The sequence below is a fragment of the Chroicocephalus ridibundus genome, chromosome 2 (genome assembly GCF_963924245.1).
Source record: "Chroicocephalus ridibundus chromosome 2, bChrRid1.1, whole genome shotgun sequence".
In the NCBI taxonomy this organism is placed as follows: domain Eukaryota; kingdom Metazoa; phylum Chordata; class Aves; order Charadriiformes; family Laridae; genus Chroicocephalus; species Chroicocephalus ridibundus.
The window spans coordinates 61,762,447-61,786,409 of NC_086285.1; the positions used below are offsets into that span (position 1 = coordinate 61,762,447).

At 39.5% G+C, this 23,963-nt stretch overlaps 1 protein-coding gene across 1 annotated transcript in view; it reads left to right on the forward strand.

The window, feature by feature from the left end:
* Positions 1–22,428, forward strand: part of ADCY1 (adenylate cyclase 1) — a 165,130-nt gene extending 142,702 nt beyond the window's left edge. Inside the window, exons 15-20 of the mRNA XM_063325658.1 lie at positions 1,117–1,233; positions 2,299–2,445; positions 2,833–2,931; positions 6,931–7,045; positions 10,904–11,028; positions 11,918–22,428. Coding sequence (XP_063181728.1) covers positions 1,117–1,233; positions 2,299–2,445; positions 2,833–2,931; positions 6,931–7,045; positions 10,904–11,028; positions 11,918–12,256 — 942 coding nt within the window. The 3' untranslated portion in view covers positions 12,257–22,428. The remainder of the gene's footprint in view (positions 1–1,116; positions 1,234–2,298; positions 2,446–2,832; positions 2,932–6,930; positions 7,046–10,903; positions 11,029–11,917) is intronic.
* The last annotated feature ends 1,535 nt before the right edge of the window (positions 22,429–23,963 follow it).

Sequence of the window (23,963 nt, forward strand, 5' to 3'; positions counted from 1 at the left end):
AGTTATCTGCTGACTGTACCTAGATAAACAAAATCCGATTGGAATCACAGCAGAGGATTTGTGTTACAGTTCTGTGGCTGTGATTGAAGAGCAAATAAGCTGTGCTTTCTATGAGATGAATTAAAAGATACTGAACGAATGTTTTCTCATTGAAATCAGAATGTGGGGCCAAAAGCCACTCTAAGAACAAGGAGAAAATTCCAGAGAAGGAATTTTGCAGAAGAGTCTGCTAAGGACTTGGCTGGAATTTGCAAACCTAGGAGTCCCAAATGGGGTCCCTAGGTATTCAATGTTTTTCCAATAAGAGGTCTGATTTTTAGAATTGTTTCCTATTGTGTGACTCCCACAAACTCCTATGAGTCGAGATACACGTAATAAGATACCAGTATCTTAAGGACCTCAGCTGTGTTAACTCCTAGGCACTCTTTCTGAATGCTGTGATTCACATGAATGACAGAATTTCTGTTGCTGTTGTACACAGAAATTTCTGTGCACAAGAACTCTGTATGCTTTCGTGACAAATACCAGAGTAATTAAAACCACCTCTAGAAATGCTAATTGTTTTTTACTTTTTTTTTTTTAATTGCATATAATTCTTAATGTTCTTCAATTTAAAAACCTTTTGCTCTGTTGAAGTTACTGCGTTACTAGGTCTGTTTCCATTTTACTGTGAAATGACATAGGTTCGCTTTAAACATTGGTGATTCTCCAAGCTTCTCTTCTTTGAAAGGTGGATCAAATACTGCTGTCACTGTCTCCACCTACCTGGGAAGTAATTGGCCTCCAAGGCCAATGCGATTTAAGTGGGATTATTCTAGCTTTTTACTCTGTAAAAATATCAAGGGTCTGTTTAAAAGAACAGACAACTACAGAAAACACCAATAGACTTAGCCGATCAAGCCCTGAAAGTAGTCATTAACCTGTTGAATTACAAAGGACTTAAAGGGACTTTGCCCTAATATAAAAGCATGGTATAGGAGAACTGTTCCCACTCTACTTTGCGGGCATTATTTTGCTCAGTTTTAACTTCAAAGTATGAATTAATAGAAGCTATTTGATAGCTTCAGCTAATTTCTTGCTTTTTTGAAAGTTTTTTTTTTCCCTCTGTCCCCACAGGCAGAAGAAGAGAGAGATGATATGGAGAGAGTCAAGCTGGATAATAAAAGAATTCTCTTCAACCTGTTGCCAGCACATGTTGCACAGCACTTTCTTATGTCTAATCCAAGAAATATGGTAATCCAAGATAAAATTTAAATACATAGTGATGTTTCATGGGTGTAACCCTGTGTAGCTTGGGTCACCTTTCAACTGTATGTTTTCAAGACCTACAAAATTTCATGCATGTTAAAAGGAATAGTTTTGTAAGAACTTGTGTTCAAGAATCAGATTGGAATTATTTCTTTCACTGTAATGTCCTCCTTCTCTGAATAATTTTAATAAAAAGCAGGATAAGGGAATGTTGTGTCATTCAACGTCAAGGCAGCCAAGTGTCTGCATGCAAATCACTAATTTTTTTTTTCAATCAATTTAGAATTTTGGGATTTATCACAGTATTTCATGAGCTCATTTTGATTCTGAATGGTGAAATATATGAACGGCCAGACATTTACATATGAAATATGCTGCCATTACTCAACCCATTCATTTAAAATTAAAAAAAGAGAATTGTACACACTCAAGAAATACACAGTGGCGTTTAACTTCAGAGACTGTAGTGATTAAATAAAGTGGCTCAGGAAGCCCTTACCAGAGTCCTTCTGGTGCAGTTGCTGTGATACTGTTCTTGAGAGTTTGGATCAATGTATTTGAGCCACAGTAGAGTGATTTTCGTTTCTGTGAGTCCTCCAAATTCTTAAGCAGAGATCTTACCATACGGAACAGCATTATATTGTTAATGTTGAATACAGGACTCTACAACTCAAGGAAAGATGTGAAGGAGTGAGGCTGGTTTTGTGCGGCAGAGTAAAATTGTTCCATCTCCGATTAGTTATAAAACAAAACTGAGAAAATGCAATTATTTCTCATACAATAAAATTTCTACAGCTGCTAAGACTTTCTACAAAATTTTTACTCGCTGCTTCCATGTCTGTCAGAGAAAAAGACTAAGTTGCTTTAAATGGGTTTAATAGCTTAGGTGTTCATTTTCTTTTGTGTTTTTGAGTGGAGAGATCATTCAACATTTTTTTTAATAAGTCTGGCTTTCTCTCTACTAAAAATGATGGCTTAGATGTCATAATAATGATGCCTGGTTTAGATTAATCTCTTAAAATAAAAATTATATCTGCTCATGAACTGCAGGACCTTTATTACCAGTCGTATTCGCAAGTGGGAGTGATGTTTGCTTCCATCCCAAATTTCAATGATTTCTACATCGAATTGGACGGCAATAATATGGGAGTGGAATGTTTACGCCTGTTAAATGAAATTATTGCTGATTTCGATGAGGTAAGATCTAAGCACTGCATCTTTTGACCATATCAGTTCTACCAAATTATTATCAACAGAGATTATCTGTAGCAACTCAGCGTATCTTGAACTGCCTAATAAAACAGTACCGTAAACTTCTTCTTTAATTGTAGTTGGTGTCCACTGGCCTTCTCCAAAGTGCCCAGTTTGTACTTTTGGGCATGAGAGTCTTACCTCAAATTCCTCTAATATAGCAGGAGTATTAAAATGTGAGTTAATGGTATTTTTTTCAATGTCCTCACAGTGGGCAAGTCACAACTTACCAAAAATAATATGGTTTAATCAACTTGCACATATTATCTGATAAATATGGTTGCTTGTCTAAAATATTATGTAATATTTAACAGTTTTATGTTTTAAACAAAGCTTATGGACAAGGAATATTATAAGGACATAGAAAAGATCAAGACAATTGGAAGTACGTATATGGCAGCTGTGGGACTCGTACCTACTTCAGGAACTAAGGTAAGAAGATCTTACATGATGGTCATTTGCGGAGGAACCATTCTCCTTCAATTTCCAGAGGAATATCAGAAACACTACAAACTCTATGTGATTATAGATAACATGTATTCCTTCTTTACAACAATTTAAATCTGAAATTCAAAGAACAACTGTAGCCTGAAAAGAAAAATTTCTATCCTAGCAGTTGCCCATGTGGCTTCACTTGGGATTTTATTAGCTGCAGCTCTGGATTCTCTGCAAAGTGGCGTATGAAGCTCCTAAGTCAGAGCGCTAGTGTTTTAAACCCTGTCTCTTAGTGCAGGGGAGGGGAGACTCTAGGTGTAATGAATTGCTGCAAAACTAATATAAGAATATTAAAATGTGATGGTTTTTTTCTTTTTTTTATATTGAAATCTGTGTGCAACCTACAATCAAAACAAGCAGCCTCTCCCAACCCCCATCACGGACAGGAACTTAGTGCTAGGTACATTACTGCACTTTACCCTGGTCCCTCCAAATCACCTCTTCTTTGTCTCTACTGATAGCATTCTTTTTACCCCTTTAATTACTGAGCAATAAAAAAAGTCAAAGTCACTTCAGACCCACTAGTTCTGGGGCACAGTTCTTCTTCTGTATCCTCATTGATGCTCCTGAGTGTGTTCCTCACCTTAAGTTTGTGTCTCGAAACAGAGATTTCCTACATTTGCGCGCAGCACCTGGAAAAGCAGAGAAACCTGTGGACAGTATGCTGAATATATTGTATACAGAGTACTATGTACATTAATAATTGTATTAATAAAATAACTTTATGAAACAATAATAAAATTAATAACATGAAGAATATAATGAAAATTGAAGCAATCCATGCACGTAGTCTGCCCAGAATTTCCAGACACCTCTCCTCTGTTCTGATATGCATGTACGTCTCTTATAGAGGTATGCTCATGCATATGGTTTAGCGTTGCAAAATAACACCGAATTATAGGGCAAAAGCAGAAAGGGCCAGAAGATGGCCTGTGAACTTTCTAGAAACTATAATCCTTGTTAAGTAAATAAAAAACAAGGCCACATTGAAATCAACTGTTAGAATCATGTTGGAGTATATCACATGCAAATAATTGTCTGGTCTGCAGGGTTATGTACAACTGATGCTTTCTTTTGTGTCATTCCCAGCAATCTACAAATTACAAAAAGGTATTTTTAAAACTCTGTTTATGCTGAAATGTTTGGCTTCTGGGTCCTGAGGCAGGCAAAAAAATTGATCCTTTGAATTTTGTGCAGTGTGATCTCAGGCAAACAGGCAACAGCATACTTGTGTGTCTGCTATAAATGCTCTTTGAACTATAATCCTGAAAACAAGTGTGTTATTGGGTAACTTTGGCAGCATATGTTCCAAAACCTAAACATGTTTATCTCTTGTATTTTATAGTTGCTAACTGAAGGGTCAGCTGACTTAGCCCATTACTGACGATACCGCTCTGAGCTTACGATAGTAATGCATTTTAAATCACTGGAGAAGGTCTTGTACAGGACTCTGCCTTTCTCTGAAATCTTGGGGGCAAATTTTTATCTTTTCCGTACAGGTAGAATTTATTTTAACATTCAGAAAACCTAAAGATCTTTTATGAAGCAGCCAGCATTTTTTAATTTAACTTGGGGTTTCAGATGTTCCGTGATCTCTTCCCACTGGTTCTGTGATGCAAACCAGTAGAAATTATTCACGTTCTCTTGGTCTTCAGCATGCAGCTATGTATTAAAAGTCCAATGATCCTGGGTAGCCTGTCACACGCAGATGATCACTGTCAGCCATCACACAGTCCTTGGGCTGCCCTGCAGAGTCCTATCTGTCCATGGGGAGCCGTAAGAGACTCAAGTGCTTCTGGTCTTCCCTCTGCCAGGGGTGTCCCAGCTTCTTGTCCCCAGAACAGAAAATCTGGCACAACTTTATGATTGTGAGCCACCAAGTTCATGCTAGGATTTGGACATGAGCAGAAAGCAGCGGGTGAGGTTAACTGCGATCTTAACTGAGGATATTTACACACATAAGAACCCAGTACCCTGATGGAGTTAAATATTTAAATCCCGTATTTTACAGGGCTGTTGTTTCTGCAGCTTGACTTCAGCAGGTGACTATAGTAAATGCACATTGACTCTGTCAGAGGGGTTTTGCTGTGATGCTCTGGGCAGTCTTTCCAGTAACTATTCCTCTGATGTTTAAATAAATATATGTTTGCCAGATACACCATCAGGGCAGTACACAAACCAAGCTCTTTGTAGATCTTTTGCACAATATAAGTTCATTGTGCGTGTGGAGTCCTTTGAAATTACGTCTGTGATTTCGACAGGGTCCTGACTTCACCAGAGTCCTAACTTTGGGGTGTTCTTCAGTGCAGTTTCAAAAGAGTTTGCCAGTAATCCTTTTGAGAGGTACCTGTCACTTGCAGCGCGAGTATTTGTCACCAGTCCTCTCTCCTGCAACCCTGAGGGGCACTGCGGGAAATCAAAGCATTCATCGGGCAGCAAATAAATCGATAGATAAGGAATATAAAGAAGATTAGATTATTAAATAAAACTATACACTCCTCCTTCCATCCTCCAGGCATTCAATATTCTTCTCCTTCTCTGTTAGAAGCGTTAGCCAATATTAATTCTTGTTCTTCCTTTGTCTTGGTAAGGCTGGAAAAGAGTAGAGCTAGTTGACATTGCAAGAAGCAGAATGCCAGAGACCCAGGCAGGTAAATAAAAATACCCTTCCTCAAACTTGGGACTGGCCCAACGATGACTTTCATAATTTTTTGTTAGCACTTTGCTCTAATTTTTGTAAAATTCCCAGCCACATGAAGGAGCCCTTTCAAACTGAGCCGAATAAAACAAATAGCAACCTGTTTCTCAGGTTTCTCAGCCGCTGTCAAATACTCCATTTATACAGTCTCACTATCATGACAAAACCCCAGTGAGCTCTCATCTCATGCCAGCAGCCACAGCCCTGTTGTGCAACACCCTAGTGAAGCTAGACTGCCACTGACCCTGCATTTCTTTCACCATATCCTACCTTTAGCCCACTTTCACTTTGCAAATCTGTTCAAGAATTCATACTTATTATTCAAATAAGAGCACAACATAAGAGCAACCATACTGAGTCAGGTTAAAGGTCTATTCTAGTAACCTGTCTTTAACTAGCCAATGGTAGGTCCCGCGGGAAGAGCATGCAAACCTCTCTTTTCCACTCTCTGATGATATGCTGCTTAAGAAATTCTAGAGCTACAGATAATATCGTTTTAATATTTTGTAGCAAATATTTCTTCCATGAGTTTGAGTAATTATGTTTGAATCTAGCTAACTTTTGAAATCCACGATGTCCTCTGAAATTGAGTTCCACAGTTTAATTAGACTGAAGTTGTAAAAATTATTTTCTTATGTTTTGGGGATTTTTTACAAGTTGATACTTCAGCATTTTATTTGATCCCTTCTGGTTCTTTTGCTTTAATTCATTTATATGCATTAAACTCACTTCAGCTTGCCTGGAAATGAAAATAAAATAGGGGCGTTCTGCATCTCACAGGATTAAACCTAACAGGAATGCTGTCAATGGGAACAGCATGCACCCCATGGAGCTGGGAGCTAGCAAAAGCCCCAAAGGGAGAAGAGGGCAGAAACTATAGTTATTAATAATCATCAGGCAAAGCAGTTTTGTAAGAAAGCAGGTTATATTCCCTTCCACTCTCACAACAAACATCTGTAGCTCTCTAGCAACAGAACCACTTTACCATGGGAACTTTGCTTTCCATTCTTCCCAGAAATCAAAAAGAGAGAAAAAAAAATAAAATATATAACTCAGTACTTGAGACAAGAATGCGTATGCTGTAGCCACCATCAAAAGTTTCTTTTCACAAGCAGCAAAATGGGTTAGATTCTTTTCCTAAGCCATCCAGTCTGAGCTTTTCACTGTTTTTCACTTCAGTAGTTCATCTGCCTCTCAGAACCATACAAATCTAATGTGCAATACTATTTTGTTTCTAGGCTAAAAAATCAATTTATTCCCATTTGAGTACACTGGCAGATTTTGCAATAGAGATGTTTGATGTTCTTGATGAAATCAACTATCAGTCTTACAACGACTTTGTCCTACGAGTTGGTAAGTCACATTTCTACAATTATCATACAAGCAGAACATTGTTGTTTGTTGGCTTTCCCTGTGCTGTCTGCAAAGGATAACCTGTCCTGCAGTCATGATTAAAACTGAAAAGACTCCTTTACCAGTAAAGGCACATCCATGTAGAAGGTCAGCAGGCTGGATGTTAAGCATCAGTATTAAGGAATTATAATTGTGTCTAATTTGACTGTGTTTACTTAATTTACGCACACCTAAAAGGAAACTGCACCAATAATTTTATACAATATTACTAGCGTACCCAGTCATGTTGCTTACACTGCTTTGCATTGCTAAACTGCTGAAAACTGTGTCTGTCTGTACTTAACTATTAAGTTAAGTTCCATTTGCAAAAGCTTTGTTGGCATTAAAAGTGTGATGGGAGCTTTTCATCGATAGATGCCAAATCACCTCAACCCGTCCTGTTTTTTCCAACAAATCAAATCATAGAGTCATAGAATGGTTAAAGCTGGAAGGGATCTCGAAGATCCTCTAGTTCCATCCCCCCTGCCATAGGCATGGGCATCTTCCACTAGACTAGGTTGCTCAAAGCCCCTTCCAGCCTGGCCTTGAACACTTCCAGGGATGGGGCATTCCTAACTTCCCTGGGCAACCTGTTTCAATGTCTCACCACCCTCATTGTAAAGAATTTTTTCCTAATATCTAATCTAAATCTACCCTCTTTCAGTTTAAAAATGTTACCCCTCGTCCTATCACTACACTCCGTGATAAAAAGTCCCTCCCCATCTTTCCTGTAGGCCCCCTTTAAGTACTGGAAGGCCACTATAAGGTCTGCCCAGAGCTTTCTCTTTTCCAGGCTGAACAAGCCCAACTCTCTCGGCATGTGACACACACAGGAGATGTGCTCCAGCCCTCTGGTCGTCTTCATGGCACTCCTGTGGACTCACTCCAACAGGTCCACGTCCTTCTTATGTTGGGGGCCCCAGAGCTGGACACAGTACTCCAGGTGGGGTCTCACAAGAGCAGACTAGAGGGGGAGAATCCCCTCCCTGGACCTACTGGCCATGCTTCTTTTGATGCAGCCCAGGATGCAGTTGGTTTTCTGGGCTGCAAGTGCACGTTGCTGGTTCATGTTGAGTTTCTCATCAACCAACCAACCAACCAACCAACCAACCAACCAACCAAGTCTTTCTCCTCAGTGTTGCTCTCAATCATTGCCCAGCCTGTGTTCGATTGATAGCGGCTTAGCAACTCCATCCACCAGTTCCCCCAGGACCCGCAGATGAATCTCAAAAGGTCCCATGGACTTGTGCACCTTCAGGTTCCTTAGATGGCTTCTTCTCCTACAGTGGGCAGTTCTTCATTCTCACAGTCCCTGCCTTAGCCTTCGGCAACTTGGGCGGTGTGGTTAGAGCGCTTGCCAGTGAAGACCAACTCAAAAAAGTTGCTGCGTACCTCAGTCTTCTCCATACCCCAGGTGATTACATCTCCTATTTCCTTCTGGATTGGGCCTGCATTTTCCCTAGTCTTCCTTTTATCACCAGCACACCTGTAGAAGTTTTTCTTCTTGTCCTTGACTTCCCTGGCGAGATTTAACTCTATCTGGCTTTAGCTTTCCTAACCTAATACCTGACTGCTTGGATAATTTCTTTGTATTCCTCCCAGGCTACCTGTCCTTGCTTCCACCCTCTGTAGCCTTCTTTTTTGAGTTTGAGTTTGTCCAGGAGCTTCTTGTTCATCCATGCAGGCCTCCTGACATTTTTGCCGGACTCTTTGTTGGGATACGTCACGCCTGAGCTTGGCGGAGGTGATCCTTGAATATTAACCAGCTTTCTTAGGCCCCTCTTCCCTCCAGGGCTTTATCCCATGGTACTCTACCATGCAGATCACTGAAGAGGCTAAAGTCTTCTCTCTTGAAGTCCAGGGTAGCGAGCTTACCGTGTGCCTTCCTCGCCGCCCTAAGGATCTTGAACTCCACCATTTCATGGTCACTGCAGCCAAAGCTCCGCACCAGCCCCTCCTTGTTGGTGACAATAAGGTCCAGCATGGCACCTCTTTTCATTGGCTCCTCTATCACTTGAAGCAGGAAGTTATCAGCTCATTCCAGGAACCACCTGGATTGCTTATGCCCTGCTGTGTTGTCCCTTCAACAGGTATTGGGGTGGCTGAAGTCCCTCATGAGGACCAGGGCTTGTGAATGTGAGGCTGGTCCTATCTGTCTATAGAGGGCCTCATCTCCTCGGGTGACCTGTAGCAGACCCCCACTGTAATGTCACCTGTCCCTGTCCTCGCTTTAATCCTGACCCATAAGCTGTCGGTTGGCTCCTCATCCATCCCCAGGCAGAGCTCCATGCACTCCAGCTGGTCATTGACATTAGAGGGCAACAGCCCCTCCTCATCTCCCCTGCCTGTCATTCCTGAAGAGCTTGTAGCCTTCTATTCCAACACTCCAGTCATAGAAGCCATCCCACCATGTCTCTCTGATGCCAATGAGATCATAACCCTGCAGGCATACGCACATCTCTAACTCCTGTTTATTCCCCATGCTACATGCATTTTCATAGAGGTATTTAAGTTGGGCCCCTGATGAAGCTGACTCACTTGCTGGAGCGTCTGGAATTCCTTCGTGCTGAACTCCAGGTACTCTCCTGTTGACCTGCAACCCTCCTCCAGCCTCTGGGCATCTATTGCTCTGGGCATTGGCATCATACTGGTAGGAGTGGGATGGATTAAGTTTTCCCCCCAGGAATATAGAAATCCTCTGGTCTTCACAACACAAACCTTCCCATGCAATCCTTTTCATGTTATTACATGTCTTAACTCTCAGAGTCCTTTCTCCCAGCCTTTTTAGAGAGCAAGTTCCCCTCTTCCCTTCCTTCCCTGCATCCTGCTCGTCTTCAATGGTACTTCCACTCCTGTTCTCATTTCTTTGCATATTCTAACACAGATAGTTCTCTCCAGTTTCTTTCTCTCTATCATGGCTGAATTGTGATAAAGGTCTGGACAAGGAGCAAGTGAGATTGCTAATAGCAGAAGACTGAGAAAGACCAAAGACATGAAAGGTAGCAATAGGAGAGTTATACATCTCTGCCCTCTTGTACATCCTAATAACTATAACCCCCAAATTCCCTTTGAACTCTGTTATAACTGGTCTTTCAGGTTCACAAAGGGGCAGAAGACAAATATCTAATGGCCGTTCTTCTGCACAAATTGCCTGGGAAAGCTCTCGCACAGAACCTCATGCAGGATTTATCATCTGCAGCTCTTTAGGGCACTCAGAAGAAGGAACATCCTCTTTTATCTTCAAAACAAGGTGTCAAAATCAGTCAGAAATGTAGAATCAAGCCCTGTTGTTTCCCAAAAATACTTGAGCTGTTTTCACATATTCTTGTCTTCTTTCAGTGTCTCCCCGATCTGTGTTGTCTAGTAATGACAACCAATTTGACACACTTCCCTTACCCCATTCCTTGTGTCTTCCAGACCACTATTTCTGTTCCACTTGGGAAATCTCCATTAAAAAGCTTTATATGAGCGACTACAGTGGAAGTCATAGAAAACAATTAAAGATCTTTAACAGTTTGTCCTGAATTGTTCTACAGCTAAACTCCGCACTACCACTGCTTTTTTGTTCTTTTCTCAAAACAAAGAAAAAAAGAAAATACACAGATACACCATATTGCATTTCCAATAAGATATCTCTGTGAATGTCTTTATTCTCTGTCTAAACCTCTTACAAATACAGAAGTCCAATTGGCATTAATTTAACATATTATGTCTTATGACCAGAAAAATTCTAAGGCACTTGTGTTAAATCTATTTTGCAGGATTCCATTGGATAACATGCTGTGGTGTTTGAAACTAAATTCATTGTTTTGATTTTAGGTATTAATGTTGGGCCAGTAGTGGCTGGAGTCATTGGAGCCAGAAGACCACAGTACGATATCTGGGGGAACACTGTAAATGTTGCCAGCCGGATGGATAGTACTGGAGTGCAGGGGAAAATTCAGGTGAATGCACACTGAGACTATTTTGCAAATTCTATATACCTCCTGTTTTATGTGCTGTTACATTTCCAAGATCACTTAGAAAACACAGTTTCACTTTATCTTGTGGTCCTTATGAGAAGGGCAGCATTCTCCAGATGATTCAAGCATCAGAGGTATAGTTGTTTTCCCTCGTATACGCTTCACTACTACTAGGCAACGAAATCCTAAATAAATAATTTCCCATCAGAAGAAACAGAATTCTCTGCTGCATTGCACACAGTTGGAGGCAAGCCTGGGAATGCCGACACTGCATGGGCTAGTCCTTGTGCTGGCGGAATTTTGCCTGAATAAGGACTACAAGGAAAGGATCTATGTCCATTTGCATCCTGCTGGATTTTATGTAGCTTTAAAAATTCCTTGGATACTTTGCATTGGAGAGGCTACGCAAACAGAGAACGTTGTTGTTCTACTAGAGCTTGGCTAGAAGCTATGCTGCGCCTCTCAAAATCTCAACGAACTCTTGCAGTCCTTTATCCAAAATACCTGTCTAGTCTCCAGGGATCAAAAGTTCTTCTGGAGCAAATTAATGTCGCTGGAACTGAACCAGTTTACAAGAGTGGACACATTGTTTACACATTTCTGTTGGACAGAGCTTAATTTGGCTGTGTCAGCTCAAGACCAGAAGTTCTGCTTCTCAGATTCCGGTTAGGTCACTGATTTTTAATTCTCTATGAAAATTCTAAGTGAGCCCAGGAGCAGCAGTAGGTGCTAACTCATTCTACTTATACATATTTCATGACAGAGAAGTAAAATGGGGAGGGGTGGGCAGTTCTAGGATTAACCTTATATGAACAGGAAAAACTAATCGTTCTTTTTTTTTTTTTTTTTTTGTTTTTTTTTGTGTCTCCAGGTAACAGAAGAAGTTCAGCGGATATTGAAAAGGTGCAGTTATGAATTTGTGTGCAGGGGTAAAGTCAGTGTAAAGGGAAAAGGCGAAATGTTGACCTATTTCCTGGAGGGAAAGGCCGATGGAAATAATTCACAAACACGGTCTTTAAACTTAGAGCGGAAAATGTACCCTTATGGGAGAGCAAACATTCAAACAAAACTGGGCACCAGCTGTCCGTCGGTGTCCTCAGCTGCTAGCTTTACTGTAAAAGCTGGGCTTGGAGCAGGTCAAACGTCTGCCACTCACGCAAATCAAACACTGCATTATCTTCCTTCTGTGCCAGCTGTGAAGGAGGTGTAGAGCAAAGGAGATTTGGTTATGCCATTTGAAGTGAACTTGGAGAGCAATGGTTGCCTGAATTTTTACCGAGAGATCAGAGGTCATAGGCCATGGCATTAACCAAGGACCACTACAACCCAACCAAAGAGAACTTGGGGACTTGTGTAATGAACTCTTGGGATGGAACATATAAGGGCTAGCAATTCTGTTAGGAAAAGTCAAAACCTGATTTTTTGGAAATGAGGAATATTTTCTTGGCATTTTTAAAGGGTAAATGAAAAAAAAAAGAGATAAACATGCAAGCAATTATTTGTGTGTGTGTGTGTGTGTATATATATGTTTTAATCTATATATGCACATATACAAACCGTCCTGTGTAGACTTAATAGAGATTTATAGAGATACACACAAAAATATGTATTTATTTACACATCCACCTGCAATGACATAGCAAAGAGATTTCTCTTTCTGTCATAGCCAGCACTGTTGGGTCTGGGATTAGCAAAGCTGCATTTAACTGTGGAGTGCGGGGCACCTGGAGACTCTCCAGGGCTACAGCAAGACTCAGAGAAACTGTGCTCCCAGTGCATGAGTTAAAGCAACGAGAATGGTGTTCATTGTGCTGTCAATGGCAGATTACTGAAGGCTGGATTCAGCTAATTGCTAAACCCCATGTATTTTTTAAAATTCTCTTTGCATGCTCCAAAAACTTAAAAAAAAAAAAATTCCAATTCAAACTGTAACACTAGGATATGAAGTAGATAAACCACAGAGCTTAAGGTTTGGCAGAAGAGCAATATATAGTCTTTCAATTAAAAAAAAAAAAAAAAGGATAGTAGAGTTTAGAAGTTGCTGCCTCTTCACAGGTTATTTGACTCTGTACAAGACAGAGGAGCCACCCTGCAAGCCCAGCAATATGGTTATGCAATATAGAAACATTCCTTTTGGTACAGTGCTGATTTTATTCAAGAGCGGAAGGATGGTATTATTTCAGGCTTTTACAAACAGCACAGGTCCTGTAACTCAGTTCCAGGATTTAGCTTTACCTTTTTAAACAGCTCAAAGAATAGTCCCGTAATGGTGACAAACATGCTGTTGCTAGCTTTGTGACATTTGTGTGTTTGCCAACATAGTCTTACGTCTTAATTGATTTTTAAATTTATGCCACAGTTTTATTATATCTTGATTCTACCCAGGCTCAATCTTCAAAGCTGTACAATTATAGAAAGCTATAATTCTGAGAAACAAGCACAGTCAAACTTTGCCCAAATGAGGAGCACACTGGTAAACATGCCAGGAGAGTGAGGCCTGCTCTTAATCTGCATAAAAGGGAACATATTTTGACTGCTTTTTCCTCTAATGCAGCCCACATCCCGTTGTTCATGGTTTCATCTTGAAACACTGATCTGGATGTGAAATGTGGAGTGTAGCTCCATATTTGAGGTGAGGGCGGTTGGACGCCATCCTGCTGAGTGACGTGTGCTCCATGGACAGTACCATACTGTCCTACTGTCCTGATGGGGATACACAAGCTAACCAGCCTTACTGCTTTCCAAAAAAGAAGCAAAACTTTACGTTGTCTAAAAACATGCAAAACTTCCTTTTAACTAAAAAAAAAAAAAAAGCACCACCATCACCACCAAAAAGAAAGCCCAAACTTGAGAAACCTACCAAAGGCTGCAAAGTTGTCCAGGTTCTACACAAGTAGAAAACTTGTGCGTACTAGATGTCACATTTCCCTTTGGTGGGCCTATTTTATTACTCATTTCAGTGGAAAGAAGATTCTGAGCGATTCTCCTACAATCAGCATTGCTTTGGAGCAGTCACTGTATTAAAAGTATACAAATGTATAAAAATACATATAAAAAAAAAAAAGTTGACAAATGCTGTGTCAACAGATGCAAATGCTTAAAGAAATGCTGCAGGAGTTTCCATTCTCCATGTAGCCATATCAGGCTGCTGTGGGATTCCAGTGGTTTTCAGCGGGGTTTTTAATTAATTGTTATGTACCCTATCAGCTGAGTGCTTCATTACAGAGCTATCAATATTAGTCTTGTGATTAAAATGACTATAAAAAACTGAGAATTGCTTCCTAACTGTACTAAGTGTATGCACCCTGACTGCTCTGTGGAAAGTCGCTGCATTTCTTTATCTCCCCAACAGCTATTCAGTTTGAAGATATTCTTCTTGAATAATTTAATTCTGGTTTTGAGGCATTCAAAGCCATTTAAATAAATACATGTAGAGAATACAGATTTAAAAGGACAAATATTTATATAATTAAACTGAATAAGTGGTAGCCATGTGAAGCACACTGCGTATTAATGCTTTCTAATAGCTGTGTAAGAACGAAATCACCACACTGGTAAAGTTAAATATTTAACCAAAATGGAAAGTATTATGTTCAATAGCATTAATCACTCAGTTCCGCTCACAAAGACCCCAAGTTACACAATTTTTGCATCAGAGAATTAGGAATAATTTCACTAATAATAATAAAACATTATTTATATGTGTACTCTTACTGAAAGCATCTTCAGATCCTAGCAGTAGATCTGATACTGTATGAACACTTAGACCAAATACAACCATTGACCCACCCCAAAAGCTTACTATGAATGTATTTCTTTGTTACTTTTTTAATGGGTCCAAGATGTAGGCATATTGCCATTGTTTCTTTTAATCACTAGGTGGACAGTGATCAGAAATGAATTGTCCTCTGTACTAATATACTCGGGACTGTTCTTATTCCCAGACTCATTCCCAGCCTACTCCTGGAGTAATGTCAGTGGTAGATAATGTAACAAGGTAAATTTGGATTATCCATTTTAATATTTTAAAAGATTAGCAGGTGCTAGTAGAATTACTCCAAAGTTTTTCTGAGCCTAATCCTCCTCTCCAACAGTTAAATGAGGCACACGGCTTTTTTAAGAATGCTTTCCGTGTTGAATGGGAAGGACCAGTCAGGTGCAGTCCATCACCAGCTTCTCATTTGGCCCTTTTGCAGGAGGTCTGTGACTCCAGAGCAGGTTGAGCAGACCAGGATGGCTTCTTGGTGCTGCAGCCAGTCCAGTGCGGGTGTGCTAGCCTACAGTATCAATGACGATGTATTTGGAGTCAGTTCCCAGATTTTGCTTGAGTTAACGTTTTTCTTATTTTTGTTGTGGTTGTTGTTGCTGGTTTTACTATGGGGAAAACTACATTTTTCTATGTAGTCCTGGACTGAGCAGTGCAGAATCATGAAGAAAGTCCAGGCAAGGCACAAATTAGTAAGAAGCCATGGGAAAAAGATAGGCAGTGTTCAGCAGCCATTTCAACAGGAAAAACTAGGTGCCCGTTGAAATCATGATATAATGAAGGTGTGCTCTTGCCTTTATGCTTTCCCTCCCTATTCATATCATTTTTTCCCATTTTCCTTTTCTGTGTACATTTGTTTTATTTCAGCTTTTGTGTGATAGCTTTAAATGACAGATTTAACCTTTCTGCTCTTCTGCATTCTTTGATGCATTCAGTAAGTTTTATACGTGGAAGGAGGTAGTAGTAATACTTCCAAGAACCCCACAAATGCACATTTTCTGCCAAATTAGAGAAGCTTGTCATCAAATTTTTATTGGCAATTGGCTGAGGATAATATGTGGCCCACTCCAATATCCCTGAGAATGATCAGAAGGATTTCGTCGGATTTCTGTGGGATTTGGGTTGTATCCACCTTAATGCATGCAGTCGTATTTCCTATCTTGCATTTATTGATTTTCTGGTCAAGCTCTGTAACTTTTGCCGGGGTGACCTTGCTGTAGCCCCAGCAAGGAACCAGTTCTGCCCCACAGTACCCAAAAGTCCCTCACATTTAACTGAGAATAGTAACTTGTTGCAATGTGGGCAGAATAGCCACCTGCACTTCTGTTCACTGCTTTGTGCAACTATTAGCTTGAAAAAGCTAACAGATACGAGCCCCATCACAAAGTGATGCCATTTTGGCATGTCGATGTCTGTCAGTAGCAAGCACAATATTTCACATCAGTTTGCACATTTTCTCTTTCAGATAATAGTAATAATCGAAGTCTTTTCTTCTTTATATAATGAGAGAAGTATCAGAGATGTTCAGACTTCACTGTCTTGGGAGCTAATTTCAAAGTGTTCCTATGCTACCTTTATCTTTAAATGACTTTTTAATTATTATTCTCTGCTGAAATTACAAACTGGCATTCAGTTGAATTACTGGCTAGATATTTCCGAGCATTTTCCATTTGCATTGACTAGAAAGCTATTTTATCCAGCCTGTAAAACGCGTTGGTTTTTGTCGCTGCTTCCCGCTGTGGCAAGTCACACTTCCTTGTCTTCACTGAAATACACGCAAATTCTCCCTTGCTTTCTCTAGGTGAGACTGAGAGCCAAAAGCTTCAGCTCTTTAAGGCTGAATCTGCATCCCTTAGGTACCCACAAGGCCTGCGGAAATCTCTGGGAGTTTAGCATGCATATAAAGGTCAGGAGTTGAGCTTCTGTAGGCCAAGTTCTGCTTGGGGTTACAGTGATGTCTCATATCAGTACTGAACTGAATATTTTACAGCACTGTAACTAAGAGTGGGTTATGCGCCTAGATCTCTTTCACACTTTTGCCTGTAATTTATCTACAAGGCAAAAGAAAGTACTTGGGAGTCACTGTTTGAAGGGAAACAGTTTATTACCTGTGCCATTTCAGTGCTTTGAGGAGTCTGAACTCACTAGTAAGTAGCGTGAATCATTTTCATGTGTTGAATTCCTGCTTGTAGCAGAAACAGAGTGTTTTCTTTACATCAGCAAGTCCAGATTCTGTATGTGTTCTGCCCAGGCAGGAGGACTATTTAGCCATAATGTTCTTTCAAGTTAGAGTTTTGTATTACAGTGAAAACCAACATTTTTTAATTTGTGATAAACCTATATTATAATGCCTTATTTATTTTTAATCTTGTACAGTGTTACAAAACAACAGAAAACATTGGCCTTTCATGTATTATTCACTTTAAAAGATGTATTGTATTATGGAATTTTGTAAATAGTTTTAGCTCGGACAGGTAATTGCATGTACACTTGTATAAAAAGAGGCAAAAAGGCACACTTTTAACAAATGTTAATGATTTTTGTAAGAGACATTTTACATGTGCATGGAGATTATAAATCCTTTGGAAATGGACGTCCTTTTGTTTTTCCTTGAAATCTACTGCATGCCACTCATGCCTGACTTCAGTAAAACAAAACAAAACAGTAAGTTTTCCTAAATGTTTTTGACATATCACTTCTGGCACAGAGTTAAATCCACTAGTTGCATGTGCGTTCAGCAAAGCAAAATCAAAATGCAGACAGCAAATAGAAAAGAAAAGTAATTTAATTATTGTAATCTGCCAACCTCAGTGTTCCATGATCCATAATACAGTATATGAAAATTGTTATCGACATCTATTCTGTCTTCATAAGGTACCTTCTGGTCATTAGAAGCAATAAACTCTACTTACTGTAATATAAAAAGCAAGCAGATATTCTAGTTCATAATGGTGTGATATCTGACATTCAATGGGTATTCTCTGATACTGCATTTGCTGTAGTACTGTCATCAAGAAAGACCAAGTGTCAAATCCATCATTGCTGTATGCAGGTGCAACACAATGGAAGGTAAAGAAGGTGAATTTGGCCCACTGATGTTACCCAGAGTGTATTTCTAATGTGGTAATAAGTTATTGTATGTGAAAAGTGCACAATGAGAATAGATTGTTTTCCTGGATACATACATATATATATGTATGTATATATATAAGAATTACATTTTTTGCCTTATTTTTGTTAGCTTTTTTGGCTCATTTTCTAATAATTTCTATTGCTAAGCAGAAAGTATTTAACAGAACTATTAGGAGAAGGTTCACTGGATTCTCCGGCTTTGAGCCATCTGGGTGCCGTGCTGATGCCAGTCCTGCTGTCACTAAAGCCGTGCTTACAGGGATGCCTCCCTTACGCATCACAGCCTAACCCACCGCTTGAGGCCTGTGTCAGCTAGTGACATAGGGATAAGAAATCAATATCCAATCCTTTAGCTGATTTTTCCCATATTGCTGCTGAACAAAACTTTAAATTCTGGAGGCATTTTGCATGCATCATTTTGCAAGTTGTCATATCTGTGTCACTACAGCCCGGGACTACTTCTCAAATTAATTCTATAATTGCTGTATGATAAATGAGGAGTACTGTAGAAGCATAACACTGAGGTGGGTGGCAGAAGAAAAAGGGTGTGGACTGTGAATACTTTCTACTATGGATTAATAAGGATTACTTGTATTTTACAGATTTGAGCTAGTTTTATACATAGGATTTAGAAATCTGTTAATTTGTTTGTTTAATCAGGCGACTGTGGGGTTAACAAAGCAGTGCAGCTTCTGCGAGTACTTCTGTCATAATAAGTTAACATGTAGGTTCATACAATGTATCCCAGTTGCCTGCATACAAGACCGCTACCTTGTACTGATGATTGGCTTCATACAGCAGTTAAGGGTTTCTAACGGTCATAAACTAATTAATCTCAAATTCAGTGGGTTTTGCATCTCAGTGTGGCGTAATTGTTGTGACTAATGACAATCTGGACTCTGCTTCTCCACCCCAATCCTGTCTACAATTGGCTTTTTCCAGAAATCTGTATAGGCTTTTTTAAACTCTTGACTGAGTTTTCAGGCCAAATCTAAATCATGAATAAATATGTAAATGTAAATAAATGGAAAAAAGTACACATAAGGGAGGGATGCCTGTTGCCCTTTAATTACTCCTCAAAATGTCACACTGCTTGGGTGGCCTGTTGTGACTTACAATCTGATCGGTGCAAGGACAAAAACAGGATAAGAAGAAAAAAAACAAAGCACAAGGTTAGCAGGAGTACAAAATAACAATAAAAAAAAAAGCCTTTGAGGTCGCAATTGCTGAAAAGAAAAGGTGAAAAGCCAATACTCCTTCTGAAGTCAGTGGTAAAGCTCTCAGTGACATGGAACTGAGTATCTCATGGATCTTGAGTATCTGAGCTGGTAGAGTACTCAACCAGATTCCTAGTGCAACAAAAATAAGGCTTGTGTTTAACTGTAGGGCCAGATCCATTTCTGAGTTTTTGTGTCTGTTCACATTCACAAGAGTGTTCAATACCTCTTGGTGAACTGCTGTCAGAATTTCAGAAGGAATTCTTAGAAATGGTTGGGGGTTGTCACCTTTAATGCCTATTTTCTGATCATGAGGAAGCACCTTGAAATTTTAATTAGCAATTGGTTAATGTTCATAGCCTATGTGCTGAAAGAACTTGGTGTTGCTTGTGCCTTACTGCATGCTGGAGGATCTGCTTCTTTATATTAGGATCCCTGTTTTATGCCTTCTGTGGCATCAGGCATGTCACACCTGCATAAAACTGAAGGAACAAACAGTGCTGCATCACTGTGAAACTTTTTTACTACTTCCTTTACTACTTTGGTTCAGTACCAGCACAGCTACATGGGTGCAAGGAGTGCTCCAAGTTTTTCTGGAGGGAGGCCATACACAGGTATACGTGGGTCCAAGCTAAATAAGAACAGATTTCCTAGAAAGCTCGTCCACACGGTGAGCTGAGTTTTGTGCAAAATCTGTCCAGGTAGTTTGGAGCTCCTTTGAAAAAGCTGTCTGTCTTCCTCTTCAGAACAGGCTTACACAACACATTGATTAAAAACATACAGAACACTTACCTACAGCTTGTAACTGCACTGCCACATTTCCTAGACGTAGGTTAGACTGCTGGTGGTAAAACAATTCTCGTTATGGGCAAGGCTAAGGTGGGCTTTAATTACTGTGGCTGTGCATGCACACTATCGTGTCTTACTTTCAAGTGCCTGACCAGCTGCTTTGATCCTAGACCTGTCAATGGTGGCATTCAGTTATGAAAAATTTAAGCTGGCACATTGAAGTTATTTAGGTGATTTCTCATGTCTTTTACTCCTTTGTGTACATGGGTGCACAGGTTGTCTGTTCTTACGTTTCAAATGCCATTTGAGCAATATATCAAGAATTTTCAATGAAATATAAGTGAAAATTAATGACCTGTGCCATCACAAATTGCTTCATGACAATTACATTTTTAAATTGTTACAGAAGAAATCCTTCTTCACTTAGAATTCCTGCCTTTTTAACAGTAATGTTGCTAGGGTTCAATTAAGAAAAAATAAGTAAAGTGATTGTGTAACTTGCTCCCATTTACAAGTACAACTGTCTGCACAAATTTGGACTTAGACAAAGCAAATCATGAGTTTCTTTTCTGCATTCAAGCAGCTGCTTATTACACAGAGGTAGCTTTGGAAAATGTTACAGAATACAGTAAGAATGAAAGCAATGCTTTCAGAGTCACTGGTCTAAAAAACAGAGTCCAAGAGAAGTTACCATTTGTAGCATAATTTAATCCAATACAAAGAATTCTAGAGCGGTGATATTACTTTCAGTGAAATTCTGACAGAGGTTAAAAACCTCTTCTTGGAGGTTCTTTTTCAGTAATCTACTTGTGTGTAGATTTGTCTACGTGGAAATCATCAGTTTATACATAGAATGTGGATAGTTGTGCAAAAGAGTAGTAATGCGCACATTTCACAGTTCTGAGCAGATTCAGCCAAATTTGACCCATCTCTTAAAATCCCTGCCACTAAAACTTGTGCTGCAACTCAACATTTGTCTGGATTTTATCCTGCTGATTACTCCTTGTATTTCTGCTGTCAGGAGGTTAATTTTTGCCCTTCTGGTATATGTCCATAGGTTCTGCCTGAAAATGAGATGTTAAGTATTTTTCTCCTGTGTTAATTGAAAAGATTTAAACGTGTCTGTGATTCCTTCTTTTTATAATGAAATGTTCAGCAGCCTAAGGTAAGAAGCAAAAAACCACACAGAGCGTGTGTTCTACAATCAAAATTGGTCTGCCTACACATGATGGCACAGTGTCCATTGTAGGCTTACCCGTAATTTTAAGCATCCTAGAAATATTTAAATATAATAAACACCATAGCACTAAGAGGAAATGGAGCTAGGCATGCCACATAATTCTTCTTTGGATGCAAATATGTGACCTGCAGCTCATAAAATGCTGCTTCTTAAGATATTGGTGCCCCTGCTGCCCTTAACTGAACTTCAGTTGTTCATTGCCATTACATTTTTGTTGCAGAGTAGGGTAGCCTAATTTATGTTCCCTAGCAGTTTGCTAAACACATGCAAGCCCATTTCAAGGTCAGTCATGTCATCTGTGTCTTGATGCCGGTCTTTGTTAAAAAATTAGAGCAAGGAAAGATCCACTCTTGGAGTTTTATAAGGCTGGTTGAATTGAACTATTCAGGAAGAAGACTGTGCAAGAGAAATCTTTTCAGCTACTTAACCTGCAGATGTTTGCAGCAAATCTGTATTGCTTCCGAACTAACTTGAATATTCTTCTTACATTTTGAAAAAACGATGTATTTGCATCAGGTAGAGATAGTCCATTCCTCAAATGGAAAACCAGATGTATTCTTCTCTCTATTTAATTGGCTTCTCTCTATTTAATCAGATCTTTCGGTCTGATTTACAGCCCAGTAAAGTTAATGCAAATATGGATTCCAGTCATGGTTCAATTATTAGATCAGGCCTTATTCTGAGGTCTGTTCCTCTCCCACTGATGTCAAATGGGGTGTTGCCAGTGACTTCAAAGGAACAAGGAGGAGGCCTACCGTATCACAATAGAAACATCTATATAGGTAAATAAAATCAATAGTTCTAACTTTAAGGAATGAGCTAGTAAGTCTAGATGTCATTTTTCCAACTATTGTAGCCCACTGAACCTATAAATAATTTTTATATCTATATAGCTATACATTATATATATATGTATGTACATACATACTACGATACAATAACTTAACACTGGGTAACTTCTCATGATAGATTTGCATTAATAATACGGGTCTATTTTTATGTACATAGAATATTGTAGAGTATCTTCCAGTCTTTTTCAGGATTGTTAAATTGAGAAGAGCAATTGAATATTTGTCCTATTTTTATGTTAAAAAGTGAATGGACTGAAATGTTAAATGTGAATGTAAATTTCTTATTGCAACTTTTATACTGAGTGTTTGCACTATTGTAATTTCTGGAATCTAATTAAAAATAAAGGAAAAAAAATTTGCTTGAATAAACAGCTCTTTGGGATTGTTGTTTTGGTTTTGCTTTTTTTTTTTTTCAAATCAAGTTGCATTCATTATTCTATAGCAAGCTGCCTTTCAGATGGTCCAACTACAGCTCCTCAGTTTTCAGGCTAAGAACATGCGTCAAGAAATACTGCAATTTTACTTTCACAGTTGCTTTGAACTAAAGAATCTTATAGGAACAATTCAAGCTCCCTTGTGAGTCTTGTTGACTTTCTGCATTGACCACAGCGGAAGCCAGTCTGGGTCAAGTGCTCCATCCATTGTGCAAGCAGAGGAAAGTAAACGTGCAAATACTGGCAAAATACTGACCACATAGACCAGAAGATGGGGAGGGGACGCTCATCCCTCCTTTTCCACAAGCCAGAAATAATCGGCCAGCTTAGGCCAAGGGTAGGCAGTTTATATTGTGCAAGATACAGAACCAACCTAAGTGCAAAATTGCGTAGTTTAACTTAAAATTGATTTGAAAACGGATAAATTATATCAGGTAACGTGTCTTTTCAGAGGCTCTGTAAGCTTGGGCACAGTACCAAAGTAATTTGATAGTATCGCTTCCAAATCACAGCAGACTCCCATCTGGACAGCTCAGAGGAAAAGCAGGAGGTGTTCAGGTCTGTCTCACCTGTCCGTGCAGATATGCCCTGAGATAACTTGGAAATGCAGAGTCCCTTGTAATGGAAAACACCCTGGGCTCAGATGCAAGGGGGTTTTTTCCAAATGCTAGACTAAGGCTTCCCAGCTGTTTCTCTTGCAGGTTAGAGAGCACAGTGTGAGTTGTACAGAATTATTGCGATGACAGTGAGCGTGATGGAACTGTTCTGGGTTTGCCCTTATACCAGTGAGAAGTGCTTGAGGCCTTATGTAGCCATTTTTTGTTTTCTCCTTCCCCTCTGAAAGACAGCGTGCCAGGTCTTCGTAAGTTTCAATCAGAATGGCTCCACTAAAGTCAAAAGCACCTAAATAAACTGAAAATCCATCCCTCATCTTTCATTGCATCTATCCTGACACATTGGTATTTTAAGTCTTTCTCTTAGCACTAAAATGCACAGCCCTCCCTGTGTTGCTTTGCGAGATTTTATGCATATGATACAGATATACATATATACACTTGTATATAAAATATGTACATAGTTTTCATACATATGTTAATGAGATAGTGTACCTTCTGGATTAATGACCCAGGTCAGGTACTTGGAAATATTTTTCTGCCATGCTCCATTACACAGCTGGGTCACTTCAGAGACATAACCACACTATGAGAATTTGTTCTGCTTTAAGAATGAGGTAGTATCAGTGGTGGGTTTCTTATATCCTCTGGTAACATATTTGGACAAGAACACCAGTTCCACTCGTGGTTGGTTTATGCTATAGAAATGCAGTCCCTGAATGAGAAATTCCAAAGAAACTGCATTTCTATAGCATTAACCACCCAGGACTGGAACTGGTGTTCTAGTCCAAAAATGTTACCAGAAGTTATTGTCAATTTGAAATGGGGGGAAGGGGAGAATAGAAAATAAGACTATTGTGTACATCATACAGGC